The sequence below is a fragment of the Seriola lalandi genome, unplaced genomic scaffold (genome assembly GCF_002814215.2).
Source record: "Seriola lalandi dorsalis isolate HSWRI2012SDOR001 ecotype SW California unplaced genomic scaffold, Sedor1 jcf7180002054572, whole genome shotgun sequence".
Taxonomy (NCBI): Eukaryota; Metazoa; Chordata; class Actinopteri; order Carangiformes; family Carangidae; genus Seriola; species Seriola lalandi.
Genome location: NW_019525125.1, coordinates 1,842,897 through 1,862,049, shown reverse-complemented (window position 1 = coordinate 1,862,049; position 19,153 = coordinate 1,842,897). Strand labels below are relative to the sequence as shown.

Sequence of the window (19,153 nt, the reverse complement as noted above, 5' to 3'; positions counted from 1 at the left end):
GAGACAGGGTCTCTGCTGTCTCCACAGTGATCCATTGAGTGAGCACACAATGCATTCAGAGCGATGTGAGAAGCTGGCTTCACCCGAGGACGGCCCGGCGGGGTGGGGAGAAACGGGAGGAAGCAATGAAACAATGGAGGGACAGAATGAAAAGAAAGTGAAGACCCCTGAGAAATGCAGAGAGAAATGCAGGGCGTAGGTCTGGTTGAACTGGAAACCTGGCTTATATTCACACACACACACACACAGAAACACACACCTTTCTTGTGTGTCAACTATCTCTAAGCTCCTCTCTAGCTGTTATACAGTATGTAATCCCCTGTTACTGTATTGTAAAATTCATCTGCTGAGCATTATTCTCTCTGTAGGATCAGATCACACAGTGACACTGACCTGGTTTAGTGCCTTACATGTCTCTCACTCCACCCAAGCCACCCACCCACCCACCTCTGCCCTGCACACTCACATACACAGCGTCACGAAAACCACTGAAAAAAGGATGAGAGGCAGAAAAAAAAAGCTCTCCAAGCTGTTCAACTCATCTGCATGATCAAATCGAGACTAACAGAAAATAAAGGAGACGTAATTTGGGGGTGGCGAGCTGGTTGATTACATTTTGGACTGTTCAGTGTGGAAAGTTCCTTTTGTGTTATTTGTAATCTGAATATAGAAGTTATCACCTGTCCGGCTTCTACAGGAGACAGACACAATAACATAAATACCTTAAATCTAGGTAGGAGTATTGTAAGATTGTACAGCTGTTTGTGTTGTCCAGCTCTTAATGCTAATGAATACATATTACAGAAAACATCCCATAACAAATGTTATGCTTCCTCAATCTGTATCTGTGAAGGGTTACTGTTACTGAGTCAGATGAATGCTGGTGAAGGAATTTGTAACCCCGGTTTTCACAATCAACCTTAGCAGGAAGTAGCATGGATATACTGCCACCTTGTGGGTCAAAAAACACCCCACATTATGCACTGATGATCAGTGGTCTTAAAACACACAACATAAAATCTAATTACAGTAATGTAACTATCTGTACTGCCATGCTTTTAGTATTTTTCATGAAAGCTGTAGTTTTATGCTCATAAAGTAATCATCTAACTCAGCTAAACCCAAAGCAGTTTAGTACAACAGCACTGTATGATCATTTTGGAGGATATACTCTGTGGTGCTGCTGAACTGCTTTGCATTATATTGAGAGGTGTTTCTGTAATTTTACCTACCCTCATTGATTTTAATAAAGGTGAACAAAACAGAATCACCCATAACGTAATACAATTCAACCGATATCGCCACATCCCTGCTAGCTTCAGTAACTGAACAATCTGTCATTCAATTTTTCTTTCATCTGTCTTTGTGGAAAAAAAGTGTTTTTCTGGGGTAATAGAGAGTAAACCGACCATTAGGACCATTGTTAACTTAAGTAACTTGACAATTGATCACCTTGTCGTAATAATAACATATAAAACAGGCAGTAGCTAATTGCCCCATTTCCCACATAACAACTATCTGTTCTGAACTAAAATGTAGAATAAAGAGTTGAGGGCAGAAGTCAAAATAATAATATAATACAGACTGATGTACTAGATTGACTTCCTGTGTAATTTTAGACAGGTACTGATTAGCTGATGTTTACTAGATAAGTTAAGACTGTCCTGGAGAGTCTGGAAAGTTGTTTTTGCAGTTTTTTCTGTCAGTACAGGACAATTTGATTATTCAGAGCTTTAAGTGCAAAAAATCTTCACATTTGTAAGATATTTTTGCCCTGAATTTGTCTTTGGAGTCATGAGGGACTGAGGAATTCCTAGTAAGATAAGTAGGATAATTTACATTACGCTACGCTTGCTGAAATAAAAGCTAAATATAATTGAAAAGCGGCTCATTTCAGGGGCTTTCCTCCTCCACTTTGACCATCTGACAACCTGTACAGTATGTTAACTTGACAACAATTCTAGTTTCAGTGATTTCCAGAATTTCCAGTCTTCCAGTGTGCTGTAGCGCCACCATCAGTCCCTAACATGCAGCAGACAGCCAGGCATTTCTGCCTCCAACACGCCTCAGGAGAGTAATTTAGATCCTGCTCCAGCTTCTTATAAATCAAACTGAAGTGCTGTGATATTTCAAAAGCCGCTGTCGTCCCCCCAAAATAAACATATTCTGGGAACCTGCTGTGGAGCCCCGTGTTTATTTTTGCATAGTGCACAGTTGGCCGTCAGCCTGGGTGAAGTGAATCATATGTTTCAGCTATTTCCTTGCTTTTCATCAGCCCTCCTCCTGCTCTAGTGTGCTACTGTAACAGTCATGGTTTACACATCAAATTTTTGTTTATTTCTCAGAATGCCCATAGTGCAGAGCCATAGTCCAGAGTCAGATAAATTCATTTTGTTTTGTCTTTGTTAGGAAACTTGATACTGGATACATTGGTGTAGAGCTTTCATAACTTGGCTTAAATGGAAGGCCTGTGCAATATCCACGTTTAAACAAAACACCCTAAGCCACAAAGTAAATTAACTGTGGTCCAGTTTGCCTAAAGAAAGGACGGTTTCACCTAAAAATGTTCACTCATGTGTAAACCCGCCCACTTTTGTTTGTTGACGTGGACCTGTTCTGAAGCCTCAAATAGTCCACTTCTGAACAACACATTTAGTCACCCTCAGTCTGAGAGACGCTCAAATTGCTGGTTTTCTCATGTGTCACCAAACAGCTGATGGATGACATGAAATTTAAATCTGATGCTTAAAGTGCTTCCAGAAATAAAGAGCTGTTGTGGAGGAAAACTCACCCTGCACTCTGAAGCCGGTTTACGCATCTGTTTGGTTTAGAAAAAGCATGTAAAGCAGAGAAAAGAAAAAGTTATGGTTATAGCTTATTAAAAGCTAAACCGAACAAGGGCCTAACTCTAACTGTCCTGAATTTATTGTTGAAACGATAATTTGCAAAACTTCTATGTCGCCATTTTGAATGAACTCAACTAAACCGTTAGCCAAGCCCCGCCCCTTGGTTACTGTTGCTAAGTCTAACAGCTTTCCGTCACATACGCAGTTTACAATAACACAAACGCTTCACCTTAATACATTCATGGGTTTCAAAATAGTAATTAATTAAATAATTAAATAATTTTAATGTGTGTTCAAGGTGTACATTAGAAGTTCCATGAAGATATAATTTTAAACTGGGGTACAGTACACGATTGAAAAACTAATCTTATTTTGACAGAGCGTGGAGAGCACGCAGTTTTTTCAAGAGGAAGGTTCAAAGAAAACTTTAATGAACCTTTGGCAGTGAAGCATACTGTAGCCTAAGGTCCCTGCTCCACTAATATTTGTCACAGTCCCAAACAGTGAATTTAAAGTATGTATTTTATCAGGAGACAATGAAATGTAAAATTATGTATCATCTGCATAACTGATTTTGTGTTTCCTGATGACTAGTTTACTCCTAAAATAGTTAAACAATACACGAACAAGGCCTTTTTCCTGGCTTATATTTACCTCCACATAATCAGTTTGGTGGTAGGAGCAGAATTTGTTTATCTCATGAGATATTTTTATAGCATTTTTTTTTTTTTAAATCTATCATCCATTTATTTAAGAGCTGAAACTAAAACATTATCATACTCATCAGCCATTCAGTTACTTTGCATGGCATCATCAGTTCAGTCAAATAATATCCTCAAGTGAAGCAGGGGGAAAAAACCCACAAAAAATAGAAGACTCTGCCAGCATATGGTAACATCTTAAATAAACTTGAGGAAGAGGAGGTGGAGGAGGAGGAGGAGGGTGCTGATGAAGATGACTCTCGTTGCAATCTTGCACAGAGGGTTTTGTTGACTGTTGTGCAGGGGAGAGCTCATCAGCATGAAGGAGAGAAATGTGAATACGCAGAGACGAGGGGCACTGCAGTGTATCTGCTCATTAGGCGGGCGACGCTGTAATTCAGCGAGCGAGCAGCTCTGCAATCAGGGGCCTATTCATTAGCATGGGGGGCCCGCTTTCATCTGCAACCACTTGAAGCTGCCAATCACCGAGGCGGACGCATGACAGGATGACAAAACGGGGTGGCTTAAACGCTCGGGGATGCTTGTGCATGGAGAGAGACATGCCTAAATGCTGCCTCGTATCTGAGAGGGACTTTAATGGGAAAGAAATGTGCGTTTTTACAGTGTAGTGCTGGCAGGTGGCCCAAACTGTGTCAGCCTGATAATCATCTCTCTGCTCAGCATGAAGAAAGCTTTTGTTCTAAGATTTCACAAGGAGCAGCACCATTTTCCTGAACAGGTTTCCTCCTGGATTGAATTGATTGAAAGTGATTGATTAGAATAAAGTTTGATTTAATGGTAAAGTTTAGGAGTGAACAAGAGTACTCAATCAGTCCTCTTCTATGTCCTCTGATGCCCTACAAGTAGTGATCTCCACCACGCAGTTTTCCTTTAAACACACACATACATGTACTTAAAAATCAGACAGTGTTGCAGGTACAGGCCATCGCACACACCTGGTCCAGTCACCGTTTGGGCATCTTTAATTAAATCTCTCAGCTGTATAAGGGAACCATTGTGTGTATGTTTTTATCTGCTGTATGTGGAAGCAGCGCTGGGTCAAACTGTCGTGTTTCTGACATTCCTGCTCCGCCACAAGCAACAGGAGAAACACTGCTGTCATCTGAAACTGTATTAATGCAGATGTGATCCCACTCTTTCTGCATTTTTACTCAAATTGGATGTTTGTGTTCACCAATTTTAATTCCACGGAGGGGGAAAAACTGTTCAAAACTAAACAAACAATTGACATAATGTTATAGTTCCTCATGTGGGGAAATACGCTTATTCACATTCCTGCTGAGAGTTGATGAGAAGATTGATACCACTCTCATGGTTATATGATAGAAATTAGGCTGTAGCTAGCAGCCAGTTAGCTTAGCATTAAGACTGGATTTAAGGTGAAGCAATAATTTGCCTGGCTCTGTCTGAGGGTGACAAAATTTACCCATGAGCACCTTTAAAGGTCACAAATATTTTTTTCATTAGCGGGGGTAGGACTGATACTGATGATTCCTGCCTTTCAGAGGCTTGTTTTCTTTTCCCTAACATGTCTTCTTTATAAATAACAACAAGTAACTAAACAGTTTCCTCTTCCAGATGTCCAAGACCAGTTCTCTTTGTACATATGTTGCACTGGAATTACACCACTGACATATGCAAACCACTATTTATTTACTATTTATGCCAGACATAAATAGCATCAGACTCTGGGCTTGATATGGTGTAAATCTTAAGGATTACAACTTTAAAGCGGTGTTAAGTCATTGTGTGGCTCACCAAGCTTTAATCAGCGACTAACATGGCAGCAAATAATCAAAGTATGATTAATACCAATAATTCCTAAAATACTCAAAACAGCTACACTGTTTATACACAAGTTGGCAGTATAGGCAACAAACATGGGATCTATCCCAACTCGTCCCAAATTGTGGTGCGTGGTAGGATAATATGGGGGATTAAAAAAATTACATATATACGGTATGATGTACTATGCAACATTTTCATGTATATTTAAGTGTTAAGTAAATTCTGACTGAATGAAAAGGAAGGAAAGTGAAGAAACTGCTCATTTGTGTAGTAGTGTTAGCCTGTTAGTGTTGCTAGCTAACATGCTAACATACTAGCTAACATATTGTGCAAACAATAAAAATGGATCGATTTCTAATCAAACAAAGTTGTAAAAGAGAAACAAGACAGTGTAGCAAGTGAGGAAAATGAAGAGTCAGAAAATGCAGCAGCTGAACCTCAAACTGAAGACGCTGGACTAGAGACAGACTACAAGTGGTCTGAGTAGAAAATGAAAGAAATAGTGGAGACCGCCCCTTTAAGGTGTGAAGAAAAAATATCACTGATAAGTAATTTTTTTTAAAACTGTAAAATGTCCTGCTGATTACATATCATGGTCTCAATTTGAAAAAAAAGAAAGAAAGAAAGAAAAAGGATCCTTTCTTCCATCAAAAATGTTTGTGTTTAGGTGAAAATGTTATATCAGCAGATAACCAATCCATTTTTTTCTTTCATATTCTTTGTAGCACCCTCAGAAAATATATTCCTGTGCAAAAAAAAAAGAAGCCAAATTGATCCAGTTTGTAAAATCCAGATCTAGCGATATCCTTTAACTCAAAGTATCCCATTCATTCTTCCCATCACAGCAGCTTAAGTGCTGTCAGTCAATGTAACAACTGTAGATAATCTGTATTAAAAGGCCTCACAAAAGGCAACAAACTGCCCGATCAATGGCTGCGCTTTTGAGTGAAAATCTCTAGAATCGTTTTCACAGTAGGACTGATCACATTTCCAGTTAAGTACAGCATGTAAATTGGAGATGATGTGTAGGTTTGTGGCAGGACATTGCTCTCAATAACACGTTAGTGCAGGTACTTGGCCTCTGAACATCGACCTTTACATTTAATAGCAGTGGGTGTAAAAATAGTGCCCTGTTGTAATGAGCCTCCAGTGGGGGTGCATTCACATGTCTCTGTAATGCTCCATCATTACATACACACACACACACACACACACACACACACACACACACACACACACACACACACACACACACAAAAACACCCCCTTGCTTTCTTTGTTTCTCTGCATGAGTAAATCAACCTGATTAATTATTCAAGCACTAAAATTTTCATTACAGATCTGATACATTTTATTAAACCATAGCAGTATTTACAATGTACAATCACTGAATTATTTCATTTCAAGACACATTTAAAAGTGCTTTTTAAAAGTGAAGTTTTGTTCTGAATAAATAAGAGTTTCCATTTTCTGACAATACAACAACAAACAACAGTAAAGCTGCAAATGTGCTCACAAAATAAAAATAATAGACACAAAATAATAAAACAAATGCTGAGGTTTTACTGTAATACTGCTACAACTTTCCTTTTTTCTCCTTTTTTGAAAGCTCATATTGCAGCAACATAATTAAAATACCTTGTATGAGTTGGGTAAACCACAGGAAAAAAATCCTGACCTGATGCAATGTTTTGTGTCCAGTCACAAAAAGAGAAATAAAATAAAAGTGGTCTTCTTTTCTGCATCATAGAAAAAAAAACAAAAAAAACTCCCATGTTGGCATGGAGGCGGGACATTTCTCCCATCACCAGAATCTGCTGTATTTAAAAGACAAGTTTAGCTCTGCAGTCTCACAACGAAAAATCCGACTGATTGAAAACAGATTGTCGAAGTCCTGCTGCCCGAGGATCAGACTCCCAAACAGAGCAGATTACCAACAGTATGTCCCAATGGATTTTTTGTTTCATCCCAATGTCATCGGAGTGGTGGAAAAGTGGAAGCAGGAGGTCAGCGGCTTATGGGAAGCTGTGGTAAAGACATGGACGAATGGGTCAAGTGGCCTGGAGCAGCGAGGACGGAGAAGGGATGAGCTGCACGAAGAAGAGACGAGAAACAACATGAGTTTGGGAAGCAGTGTGAGCATGTTTAGTGCTGTAGTTGATGAAAATGCTACCGATGAGATGAAGACTTTCAAAGCCTCCAAATGAAGAGTTAAAAACCACAGAGACAGATTTTAGTCTGCAGAAACCATCCAGTGTAAGAAAAGTGATTCAGATTCATATTTTTTAAACTTGGGCCTACAGCACTTATCACAATGTCCTTTCAAGTGCAGCCATTTTTATTTATATCATCCAAAATTATAAATTAAACATTTGCCTCAAAGGGCTTCACAATCTGTTCAACATATGACATCCTCTATTCTTAGCCTTGCGCTTTGGATAAGGAAAACTGTAAAACTTTATAATAAAACCCTCAATTTACACTGTGTGAATCAGGAACCGATGAAATACTAACTGCTTCCTAAAATGAAGGAAGAGTGGCAGAAAATAAAATGATGGAGAACAAGGGAGTAACAGCTTGGCATTTAAGAGGAAAGAAGAAATAAATTATTTGAAGTTTGGGGGGGGAAAAAACTGTGTTGTTGACAGTGATGTTTTGCAGAACCTACAAAGTAAAACCTAACTGCTATGAGCAAAAGGCAAAAGTGTTTGTTTTTCCTGGACTGTAGTCAATCCAAAGAATATGAGCTGGCTGGCTAAATTGCCTATGCAGTCTTTAACCTGTTGAATCCCCAATGAGTGTGTTGCTATGCTCCATAAAGTCCCTCGTTATTCCAAGATTGGAGATTCATATCCTAAAACTATAAAATTGCTGTCCCCCAGCTTACATTTACAAGTACATTTACTCAAGTACTGTACTTTAGTACAATGCTAGTACAATATTTATTTGTCCAATAGAAGTATAAAGTAGCATGTCCATAGTATTGGGTACTACTGACTACACTACTGTAGTACTGAGATTAATCTATGCATCTGCATCATATCTTATAAGCTCTGTATATGTTTTGCATGAAAATCTGAATTTTAAAAATTGAAAAAGTAAGTAAAGCTGTCAGACAAATGTAGTGCAGTAAAAAGTACTATATTTCCCTGTGTAACTGTAGGAGAATAAAATAGTAGCAGTAAATAGAAATACTCAAGTAAAGCACCTTAAAGTGCAATACTTGAGTAAAAGAACTTCCATCACTGCATATTGTATGATACTACAAATACAAGCTTTAAATCTCTATTCAATTACCAGCTGATTATGGAGTTAAAATGTTAGGAAAGAGATATTTAAAGCATTTAAAGCAGTGTACATTATTATCATCTTTCATGTGAGATAGTCTTCTTTTGTTCTCTAACAAAGTGCCACTAACATGGGAAGCTAACACTCACTGTCCAGGTATCCTTGCAGGGCGAGTAGATGTGGTCGGTCTGGACTGCTGAACGTGGAGTAGTGGATATCTTCTGGCAGCGATGGAGGCATCCTGGACAGCGGAGCGCTCTGAGAGAAACTGCTCTGAGGCGGCTGCTTTTTGTGTCGTGCACGGCAGTTCTGAAACCAAACCTGGGAAATATTACAGGTAATGTGAACATGCAGAAGGAAGGGGAGGGGAGGGGGGTGTTGTAACAACACTGTAGAAACCTAGGTTGACCTTATTTGATTATTTAACATCCTGAGGAGCCCCAGGACAAATATTTGTTGTTGGGCTCCCCGGACACTCAGAAAACAACCAGTACACTAAAGCTGAAATTATAAGTTGATTAAATGTCAGAAAATTAATGGGCAACAATTTCAATGACTGATCATTTAAGTAATTGTAATAAAAAAAAGTAATTAATTGATGCCAAAAAAAATCACAGGTAACTCAACACAGCTCCTCAATTGTGAATATTTGCTAGTTTATGAAAGAAAACAACTGTCAGACCCGTTAATGATAAAGATAATCGTTGGCTGCAGTATTACAGTTCTGCTATGATGGAAAAACACGACCTCGCCTGATGATTTCTGCGTGTTAATTACTTAAAATACAGAAAAAATAGAGGCAAACTGTCAAAACAAAACTGCACAACAAATGAACTGAACTAAAACAATTAAGGTCTTAAAACTCGAGTCTCTCTTCAAGGTGTGAAGTTTCCAACAAATATGCGATCAATCACAAATTGGCTTTCTTTGCCCGACTGGTAAGATTTTACACATTGTATTAATGGTGTTAATGTGTAAAAACTATAATGAAACTTGTCTTACTCTAAAGTACGACACTGCTAATTGTTTCCCTAAAAGAATTTCAAGAAAAATAAAAAAATCACTTTTATTAATAACACTTTTATTTTGAAATACTGGATAATTTACCTGATTCACCTGGTCAGTTTCAGAGGGAAAATCAGACTCTTCACAGACAGTTTTTCATTTTAAGGGGTTACAAGCAAGAACATTGGGAACCACTGGTCTAAAACAGTTTTTAGAGACTATTCCAACTCATCATGATGAATTCTGGGGGAAATTATCTGTATTTAGGGGGTTATTGTCTAAAAGCTCAACAAATTCTGTCAGTCCTGACCTTCAATAAAACACTGGGTGAAGTGCAGCACTGTCTTTGTCTTTGTCTGACTTTTTGGCTTACAATACCTTAAAACAAAGCAGTGTTGAAATGCAACCCCTTATCACAAGTTGCAAGTGCGATTTTCAAATTGTTTCATTTGAACTGTCCAAACAAAATAGAACTTCGTGGAGCATGAAAATTATGTTACAGCCCATTTTCTATGTGGTATAATACAATATGAACATTTGCCATATTGTTATATCATGTTTTATCATCGCCTACCTGTATGACTCGTCTGCTGAGTCCCGTCATTTCTGCCAGTTTCTGTAAAGTTTGAGCGTCTGGGTTGTTGTCCTGAGCGAACTGAGTCTGCATCACCTGCGAGGACAGACAGTATGAACCAACTCTTAATGCTGCACCTCACCAGGTGGTGGAAAGAAACCACATACATCCACTCAAGTACTCTACTGAAGCAATGTATTTCCATTCTATGTTACTTTATTCTTCTACTCTGCAACATTTCACAGGCAAATATTGTAATTTTATACATTTATTCGACGACTTTATACTTTAAACATTGAGATTTTACACAACATGTGAAGAACTTTTAAAATATGATGCTTTGTTGATTAGTAAATTATCACAAAATGAATCAGCATCTGTGGAAGGTGAAAGGCTGGAAGGTGTGACTGTGTGCTCTGGGTTGCGATGGAAATCTTGTGAGCTGCTGGAAGAAGGTTCGAGAGACTTCAGATGTCTTAAGCAGAAGCATTTTATTGATGCATCGAGCGGAAAAATGATGAACAAGCAAACCAGTAAGGCCACTCTGAAATCTCTGAAGCTGTCGTCTGTGGAAGGGCTCATTTAAACCCTGAATCCTCACATGGCACTTGCTCATACATGTGTCAAGATTAATGGAACTCTAAATCAAAACATGAGCTCACGTCTTACCTAACTCACATAACCTCTGTCCAACTAACAGAGACACTAAGTGACCATCAGACACAGAGACACAGGCTGTTTGTTAGCTGGCTGTTTGGCTATCTACCCTACCAGAGCTTTGACAGCTCCTGGAGAACTGGATAAGAGAATTAATAAGAACTAAATGAAATAGAATAGACTTAATGGGTAACTGTGATGGACTTTTCTCACCATCTTCTTACGTTTTCCAAAACAAACAATCAATCGATGAACAGATTAATCCGTAGCGCAAACAATCATCAGCTGTAGCCCTTAAAAATAAGCTTCACCTCAACCAGCAAGAGTTGCATCCTGTTTAAACCATTAATGCATGAGCAATAATAACCCATTATACATATATATAATATATGATTTCACAAACACATACACATGTTAGAGCAGAATCTACCTGCAGTTGCTCAGCAGTGAATGATGTCCGCGCTCTCTTGGCTGGTTTTGGTTGGCAGTCCTGATCAGAGGGCAGTGCTCCTTCCAGAGTCAGTCCTGTGCCTGACGACAATCACAACAAGGTTATGTCTCATGTCACGTCAGCCACAAAATAAAAAAAAAAGTCAGCCATCATATTGTGAGGTTACGTAACGCAACACAGCACAAGGTTAAAAGTTAACAGGCTAATCTTGTTACAGCTCCACAAAGTCTGTGTCACAAAACTGAAGATTTGTCCAGACAAGCCGCAAAACAATTAAATTGTTCTCCTGCCAACAACCGCACACGCCAAAGTATTTACACCATGATGGCCTACGTGTTCCTCACAGCAGAGAGCATAGTCTTCCACTAGATCAGTTACTATCAGTGTGAAAAATACAGGAAATAACAAGGTTACTATAGATTTTAGGATCCATATTGAACAGGGTCAGTTAACCTAACCTCACAGATGTTGTTGCAGTTCCATCGTTTAGATCTTTATTTTAATTTCAAGAAGTTAACAAAGACCAAATATTGGTATTTCATGTTGAAAATAAAACACAGAGAGAATGTGGATTTTTATATTTGATGTAATGACGATGTTGCCACACAGAGCTGCACTGAACTCTGTGATGTTGTCAGCCAGCTGCTTGAGAGGAAACTTAAAGGGAGCACTGGAAACTTCAGGGCTCAAGTGATCAAAAGTTGCTGGAATATTTTGTTCCATTTGTTACAGAGGCTCCGGACCCAGGCTGGATTACCAACTGAGTAAAGTGGGCAGACGCACAGACCCCCAGATTTACTACATATCATCTGGGTCTACACAATTTGATTAATTGCAAATTTGTTGGAAACTTGCACCACTGAAGTAGATAGTCAGCTACATCGCATCCTCCATGTTGTGGCTCTGGTCTTGAAGAGGGACTTTTAACAGTTTGTTTATAACAAGGTCATTTGTGGTAAAATTGTGTTTTATCAAACTGAAAAACAGAGAAAACCTCAGACAAGGTTGTATTATTCCACCACAGGAGTAAAACTACAGCCAACAACTAACTTCACTGTCAGACCCATTAATGGAAATGTTTTACTTTAAGAATTGATTGATTGCTTCGTCTATAAAATGCCAGAAAATAGTCATTAAAGCCCATCATGATTCCCTGAAGCTCAAATGTATAAATTCTAATCACAGTTTTAATCTGAAAAACAGTTAAAACCCAAAGATCCAGAGTTAACTATTATAGAAAACTACAAAAACTAGCAAATATTCACATTTAAGAAGCTGGTACCAGAGAGACAACTAATTAATTAATCAACTAATCATTTCTGCTGTAGAGTAATGTTTGGTTTTTTGGGCTGCCTGGGGAAAGTGACATGTAAAGTGGGGGTCAAAATGGGCCCCAAGAACACATTTTTGCCCTGGGGCCCCTTTGAAAGTTAATCAGGCCTTGACTTTTGTATATTTTTCCTGACTGGATCATCAGAGACCGTCAGAGGTGCATCTCTGAGTAATATCTGTTACCGTTTTCGGCAGCCCTGCGGAGGTTGTCCAGCATGATGTCGTAGTGGCTGCGGCACAGCACCCGGCCCTCCACCAGGCCGAACTCCTCCCCGGTGGACAGCTGCCTCTTACAGGAGAAACAGGCGAAACAGGCCAGGTGGTAGACGCTGCCCCGAGCCCGGCGCACCCAGTCACTGGCGTACACCTGCCGGCCACACTGGGCGCACTTCGTGCCGAACCTACTGTGAGGAAGAAGGAAACGGGCGGGTGAAGGTTGGCTGTTAGAGCTCAGTTGAAATACACCGTGTGTGCACAAACACACTTCATTTACACAAACACATCTGTATGTATCTAAACTAATACACACACTCGTGTTCACAGCTAAAACACGACCTGACTGGCCGTGATCCATCAGTTGTGTTAGTCTGTAAACACGTTATCGCATTGAGCTCCATTGTTAAATTGTCCTGTAAATAAAGGTCCAACTGCTCATGTCTGCTTTAATCCTTGGTAGTTTCTACTGATTTTTTATCTCTACACCTTATATTGACTTTGTGTTTTAGCTTGTACCAAAAATAATTTGTCCTGAACACAAACTAGTGTTTGTGTCTGAACTAATACAAATGTTTTTCCTGCTGTGGGCCATCCCATCACATAAATGCAGGTCACTCACTCCTCTCCTCTCTCAAACCCACATCTTAAGATCATTGTTGCTGCCTTGTTTAATGCAATCTGTTCATATCTCTGTGAGCTGCATTGCCCCACGCTACACAGCTGATAGGATATGGCTATATCAGCCAATGAGATATAAGTCTTAGAATATCTTTGGGTAAGCTTGAGATTTATCCAGCCATCCCTGCCAGATTGTTTTGAATTTTGATTCTCAACAGTTTGACTTTGAATGTGAACTTTTCTTCGTGGTGAATACAGTGGATTCATTTTCTATTGTCATACTTTTGGTTTTGTTTGCATTTAACGCTAATTTGGTCTTTTCCACACAATTGATACCACATCAATTCATATTACAGCTACACAGTTACATTTAATTTCAGTACAACAAAATCAATAAAGCAACTTGATTCAGAGCAGCAGAAAATAAAAGCCTGTAAACTGAGGCTTCCTTTGATGGTCCCCATGAATATTTTGTATTGTTTGCTGTGGTATTTCATATGATATCCCAGTGTTATTTTTGCAGAAAGCTTTGGACAGCCTCTCTTCATCTCTACAGTGAACTAAATATTGAAATTCAGCTGCAGCTTGTTAAGTGTTTAAAATGGTCTAAACCAGTAGTTTCCAATCTGAGGGTTCCCCATCCCTAAATCTGAGAGCTCACAAGTTGATTAAAGGAATAAAAATGAAAAATATATAAAAAATGTTGCCACTTTTATTTTGAAATACTGGATAATTTACCTCATCTAGTCTCTGAAAATCCTTTGAATTGGGCAATTTCAGTAGAAAAACCAGGCCACAGGTCGCAGGTCGTTTTTAGAGACTATTCCACAGCACCGTGACACATTCTGGAGAAATTATCTTGATTTAGGTGGTTTGTCTAAAAAGTTAACAAATTCAATTGATTCTCAAAATACTGGTGTCAGTTTTGGCCAAAACAGCAGTGGCTACTATATTCTAGATGAAAACATACTGTATAGTGCTGCCTTTGTCTGTGGCTGCCAAACCTTTTGGCTTGTGCCCCTTTAAAACAAAGCAGTATCAAACTGCAACCCTTTATCACAAGTCATAATCATGCTATTTATTAACTCATAAAAGATAATGTTATGTGCACTTACACTACAGAGGGGACTGTTCTTTAGTGCATTATCTGTAATTGAAGTTTCCAGTGTGTCATCTGTCATTTTCTCTGAAACACATGCAGCTGATGTTCATCACATAACGTTCATCCATCAGTGGACACTAAACTTTTGTTTTGTTTGACAGAACACAACTTTAAATGCACCATTTGAGCACAATATCATCTAAAACACTGAGGTCCTAACTGTAGAGTTTGATGGCAGGGCCCCACTATGAGACAGGGTTGGGAAATTAGCTGATAATACTAAATCAATTCTCAGTGAATTGAGAAGACAGATTTTGTTATAGTTGAGTCCAAAGTTGATCTTTGGAAGAAAAGATCAATAAGCTGTAAAAACACCCAGAAACATAAACCTAATTATGTCCAAAGATTTATCACCTGAACAAAAATAATCTTTAAGTCTCTGTTCAATCACTCATTGTAAATTCATTCTTTTCCATTCAGGTTTTGAAGGTCAAGTTTTACAAATTAAAGCTAGAAATTAAAGCCAAATTTAAAGATAAAGTCTGATTTTCGTTTTTTTTTTCAGTTTTATAGTCGGTAGCCAATTTATTTTATGTTTGCGTGGCTTTAAATGACTATGTATAACAACAATAAGGATTTAAATATTGCATCATATTTATTCGTTCATAACGGATCGTTTACCAGAAAAGGGGATTCATTGGGAGACTAGAACAAAATACGTCTTCGGGTTTTATGGCTCCACAGACGCAGTTATGCGTCGGGGGAAGAGGAATATTTACAAAAACTATCTGGTCAAATTTTTTCATTTGTCTGATTTTTCGCTGTAATTTGTTTGTTTGCACTTTAACACATCTCTAATTAAATCGATAAACCAACCTCAATGATAAACCATACACTGGTTTGCTTTCACGGACAACGAAAGTAAACGGAGTAAACGAAATGGCACAAAGTGACCGGGGGAAAAAAAGAATCGAAATAAAATAATAATAAAATAAATAAACATTTAAATAGCAGAATTAATCAATTTAATTTCGGTAATCTACAGATTTGAACTGAACATTAATTATAAAGATGGTAATTAGCCTAATTATTAGGCTAATTCTAGAAAAATAAACACATTTATTTTAAAACGATAAAATCATTTTTCAATGCGATGCTTCTATAACCAAACGGTGTTAAACTGCGTTAAACTGCGTTAAACTGTGGGACTTATTAAAAATAAATATTTGATAAAAATGAACTCCATTGCTGATCTGAAAATAAAACCAAGCTTGTTCAGCGTCATAAAATAAACAGCAAACAGCTCGAGGCTTCGCGACATTAAAATCAGAGCCAGAACAAAACAAATCTTACCTGAAATAATCCAGTTTGCAGTAGATTTCCTTGTTTTTAACGTAGCAGCTGCTGTGTTGGCGCAGAGACGCTCTGCACACTGAGCACTCCAAACAGCCCAAGTGCCAATTCAGGTTGTTGACCTGTGGAGATTAAACAATACGATAATCACACTCACACACTAAAGCACGGCTGAGTGTGCATGACAGATAATCACAGCGACGACCCTCATCAAGATATTCATCAGCCTGACACACTTCTTATTGTGCTTAAACAGTTAAATCAAAATCTATTTATTTAGAGCTTTTTATAGAAGAAAGAAAGAAAGAAAGAAAGAAAGAAAGAAAGAAAGAAAGAAAGAAGGAAAGACAGAAAAAAGAAAAAAGAAAGACAGAAATAAAGAAAGTTGAGGAGAAAATGTCACTAAAGGAAAATTGCATTGCAGTGCATTAGAAAAAATATCTCATGTATGTTTCTCGTTTGTTTTCTTGAGCTCAGTCTGTTGCAGTGAAAAATAAAAGAATTCAAGAAAACCTACAAACCAAATTCAGAGACGTAGTTGGAGCTCAAATCTCTTGAAGCTTTGTGGACACATTTTATTCTTTCAGAGAGACCAAAAATCTGTCATTTTTCCTGCGCGGCTCGTGGTTCCTCACCTTCAGCAGGTACCGGTCATGGATCTCCATGCCGCAGCTGGCGCACTGGTTCTTGGCCGCCGGAGGAGAGCAGAGACAGGCGGCCTCCGACGGACTGGACTCCCCGGACTCCTTCTTCACCTCCGATTTAGACTGCGTCAGAAAACACGAGTTAAAACCAAACAGAAGACTCGATTCATCATTAAAATTTTACTTCTAATCAAGAGTTAGTGCTGAAAAACAAAATTGTCCCTTAAATATTTCAGTGCTATCCAGTGATGTGGTGGAAACACGAAGATCCAGCCCTGGAAAAACGCACTGATTTGATTTGCAGAGAAGCTTTTTCTCCAGTGATTATTATTTATAGGCAACATTCATATTATTTTAATTGCACCTACTGTAGGCTATATCCACGCATGTGCTCTGATAATTCAAAATTCTACCTTTCATTTAAATTAAATAACAGAAATCTTAAAATGAGTCATTGTGTGAACTCTGATCCGCAGATTAAATGTGGATAAAGTGAGTTTTGGTGGCTTCACTCTAAACCACTGACTCCCTGATGATAAATATCTCTAGGTGCAGTCTGTGGTCTCCTCCTGATGAAAACCTGTGCCTCCTGTGCCTGAGGTTACCCCGCATGCAAAAAGTTTAGGAAGAGAGCAAGAAAGAGGAATCGACGAAACCTTACACAGACCGAAAGACAAAGAAATCAAAAGGTTGCAAACCAAACTCGCCCAGATGTTTGTGACTCACCATTTTCGGGTCTTGAACGCTGCCTATTTGGAGAGAAGATGGAGCTTGCTCTGCGCATTACGCATCTCTGCCCCAACCCACACTATATCCGGTCCAAAACAACGAATAACAGTTTCTCCTGCATTTAAACCCTGGCAACAAAAGAAATTTTGATGCAATTAGAAGGAAGAAAAAAATATATATATATGATCGATCATTCCTCTTGTGCGCAATAGGAGGCTGTATTCCCATGCAATCAAACGCAGTGAAAAGAAAGGATGGCACTATATCTGCAATTAGCGGTGGATTGAAATGCTTCGCTTGATAAGAGGCAACCCGAGTGTCAATTTCATCTGTCAATCAAGAAAAGGCAACCGAGCCACCAAGCCAAGAGAGAAAAAAAGAGCGGCGCATCCTAATTTCAATAGCCGTATAATCGAAAATCGAAAAATCTCCAAAGTGAAGAGGCTCAACTGGAGATCAGTCTATTCATAACAGACAATGCGCAGAAACTGCAGCTGATCTTGAAGCATAAAGGAGCTTGATTGTCTTTTTCTCATGATGGACCCATTTAAGTACTTGAGGCTCCCCTGGGTGATTACAGCTGCATTCATAAACTGCCAAGAAATCTGCGTTTGGGTGGCAATCCGCAGTCCGTGTTGTCCTTCATTTCGTCGAAATGAACTGGAATGCAAGATATGTTAATTACCAGCTAGGGTATAAATATTGGAGGCTGTAAAATAAGACGAGAGGGCCTATGGGAATAAGAAAAACATATACTTCATACATGGAGAACCTCCCAAAAGCAGCGAAAACATCGTCCGATGAAAGTTTTTGCGGAACATCACGGGGAAAATATCCAGATAATTCCGTGGGGCATGGTTGTTTTTGCAGGCTTTCCTCTCAGAAAGACTCTTCTCCTTCTTTCTCTCTCTCTCTGTCTACAAAATAATCCGACTTCATTAACTTTGGTGGAACTGGGAAACAAACCAGTGGCACCAGCACCACCCTCCCAGTCAGTCTCCGCACTGTTGGTCCGCTGTGGTTTCTTCTCCCCGCCTCGACACTCAAAGTTTACACCCAGTTCGGTCACACAGGATGTGATGCTGCTGGACCAGCAGTGGCCCGGGTTTACCCTCCTGTTCTGTAGCCTCACAAGAAACCATTCAAAAATATATGATAAAACTTTGAAAACAACCAAACGATGAACTTTGAAAACTTTCCTTTGTTCTGAGGAGGATGGCTGCAGATCAGAGGCCAGAGCCAGTTTGTTGTTGAAATCACTGCACTGCTGATTGCAGAGTGATGGAGGCGTTTATGACGCTCATGATACAATTTAAAGCTAATTATCTAGAAAATTTAATTCTTTTGTACATTTTACACTTTTCCTTGTCTTCAGTTTTGATGATTTCAGATTCACATGGCTCAAGACGGGGAGTTATTTCACAAGTCTGCCTTTAAACAACACTCACGTGCTCTGAAAAGGTTGTGTTGTATGTTTGTGTTGGGATTTTGTGTTTTTATATCAAAAACACATTTTTTTCCTGCTTCCAGTTATTAATCTCTCTTGTTAGTTTCTTATTAGTTTTTAATCTGGATGTGTTGCACATTTACTTTTCAGAATAATGTGAAAATGAAGATTTCTTAGATATGAATAGCTGCAGTCAAGGTTTATAATGGATTATATCTACACATTTAATGCAGGTTTGCTTTTGGAAAAACGTTATAAAATACAAAATATCATAATTGAGAAGATGCTGTAGTAATACAACTAGCCAGTGTCATCTGACAGAAAGTATGAGCTCACGACAGCCTGATAACTTTTACTCTAATTTTATTTAAATCAAACAAA

General features: G+C 38.7%; 1 protein-coding gene across 2 annotated transcripts; it reads right to left on the bottom strand.

Moving 5' to 3' along the window:
• Positions 1 to 6,683: 6,683 nt before the first annotated feature.
• lhx6b (LIM homeobox 6b) lies at positions 6,684 to 18,332 on the bottom strand. Of its 2 annotated transcripts, none has more exons than XM_023417089.2 (9): positions 18,089 to 18,332; positions 17,323 to 17,453; positions 16,588 to 16,719; positions 15,953 to 16,074; positions 12,847 to 13,064; positions 11,311 to 11,411; positions 10,224 to 10,319; positions 8,794 to 8,965; positions 6,684 to 7,446 (listed from the first exon to the last, which is right to left on the bottom strand). In XM_023417089.2, exons 2-9 carry the CDS (start codon positions 17,323 to 17,325, stop codon positions 7,364 to 7,366), a joined length of 927 nt encoding a protein of 308 aa, XP_023272857.1. In that variant the 5' UTR covers positions 17,326 to 17,453; positions 18,089 to 18,332; the 3' UTR covers positions 6,684 to 7,363. The 2 variants fall into 2 exon arrangements, with proteins under 2 accessions (XP_023272857.1, XP_023272856.1); XM_023417088.2 differs by having other exon boundaries at positions 12,847 to 13,067; positions 18,089 to 18,331.
• Between the last annotated feature and the right edge of the window lie 821 nt (positions 18,333 to 19,153).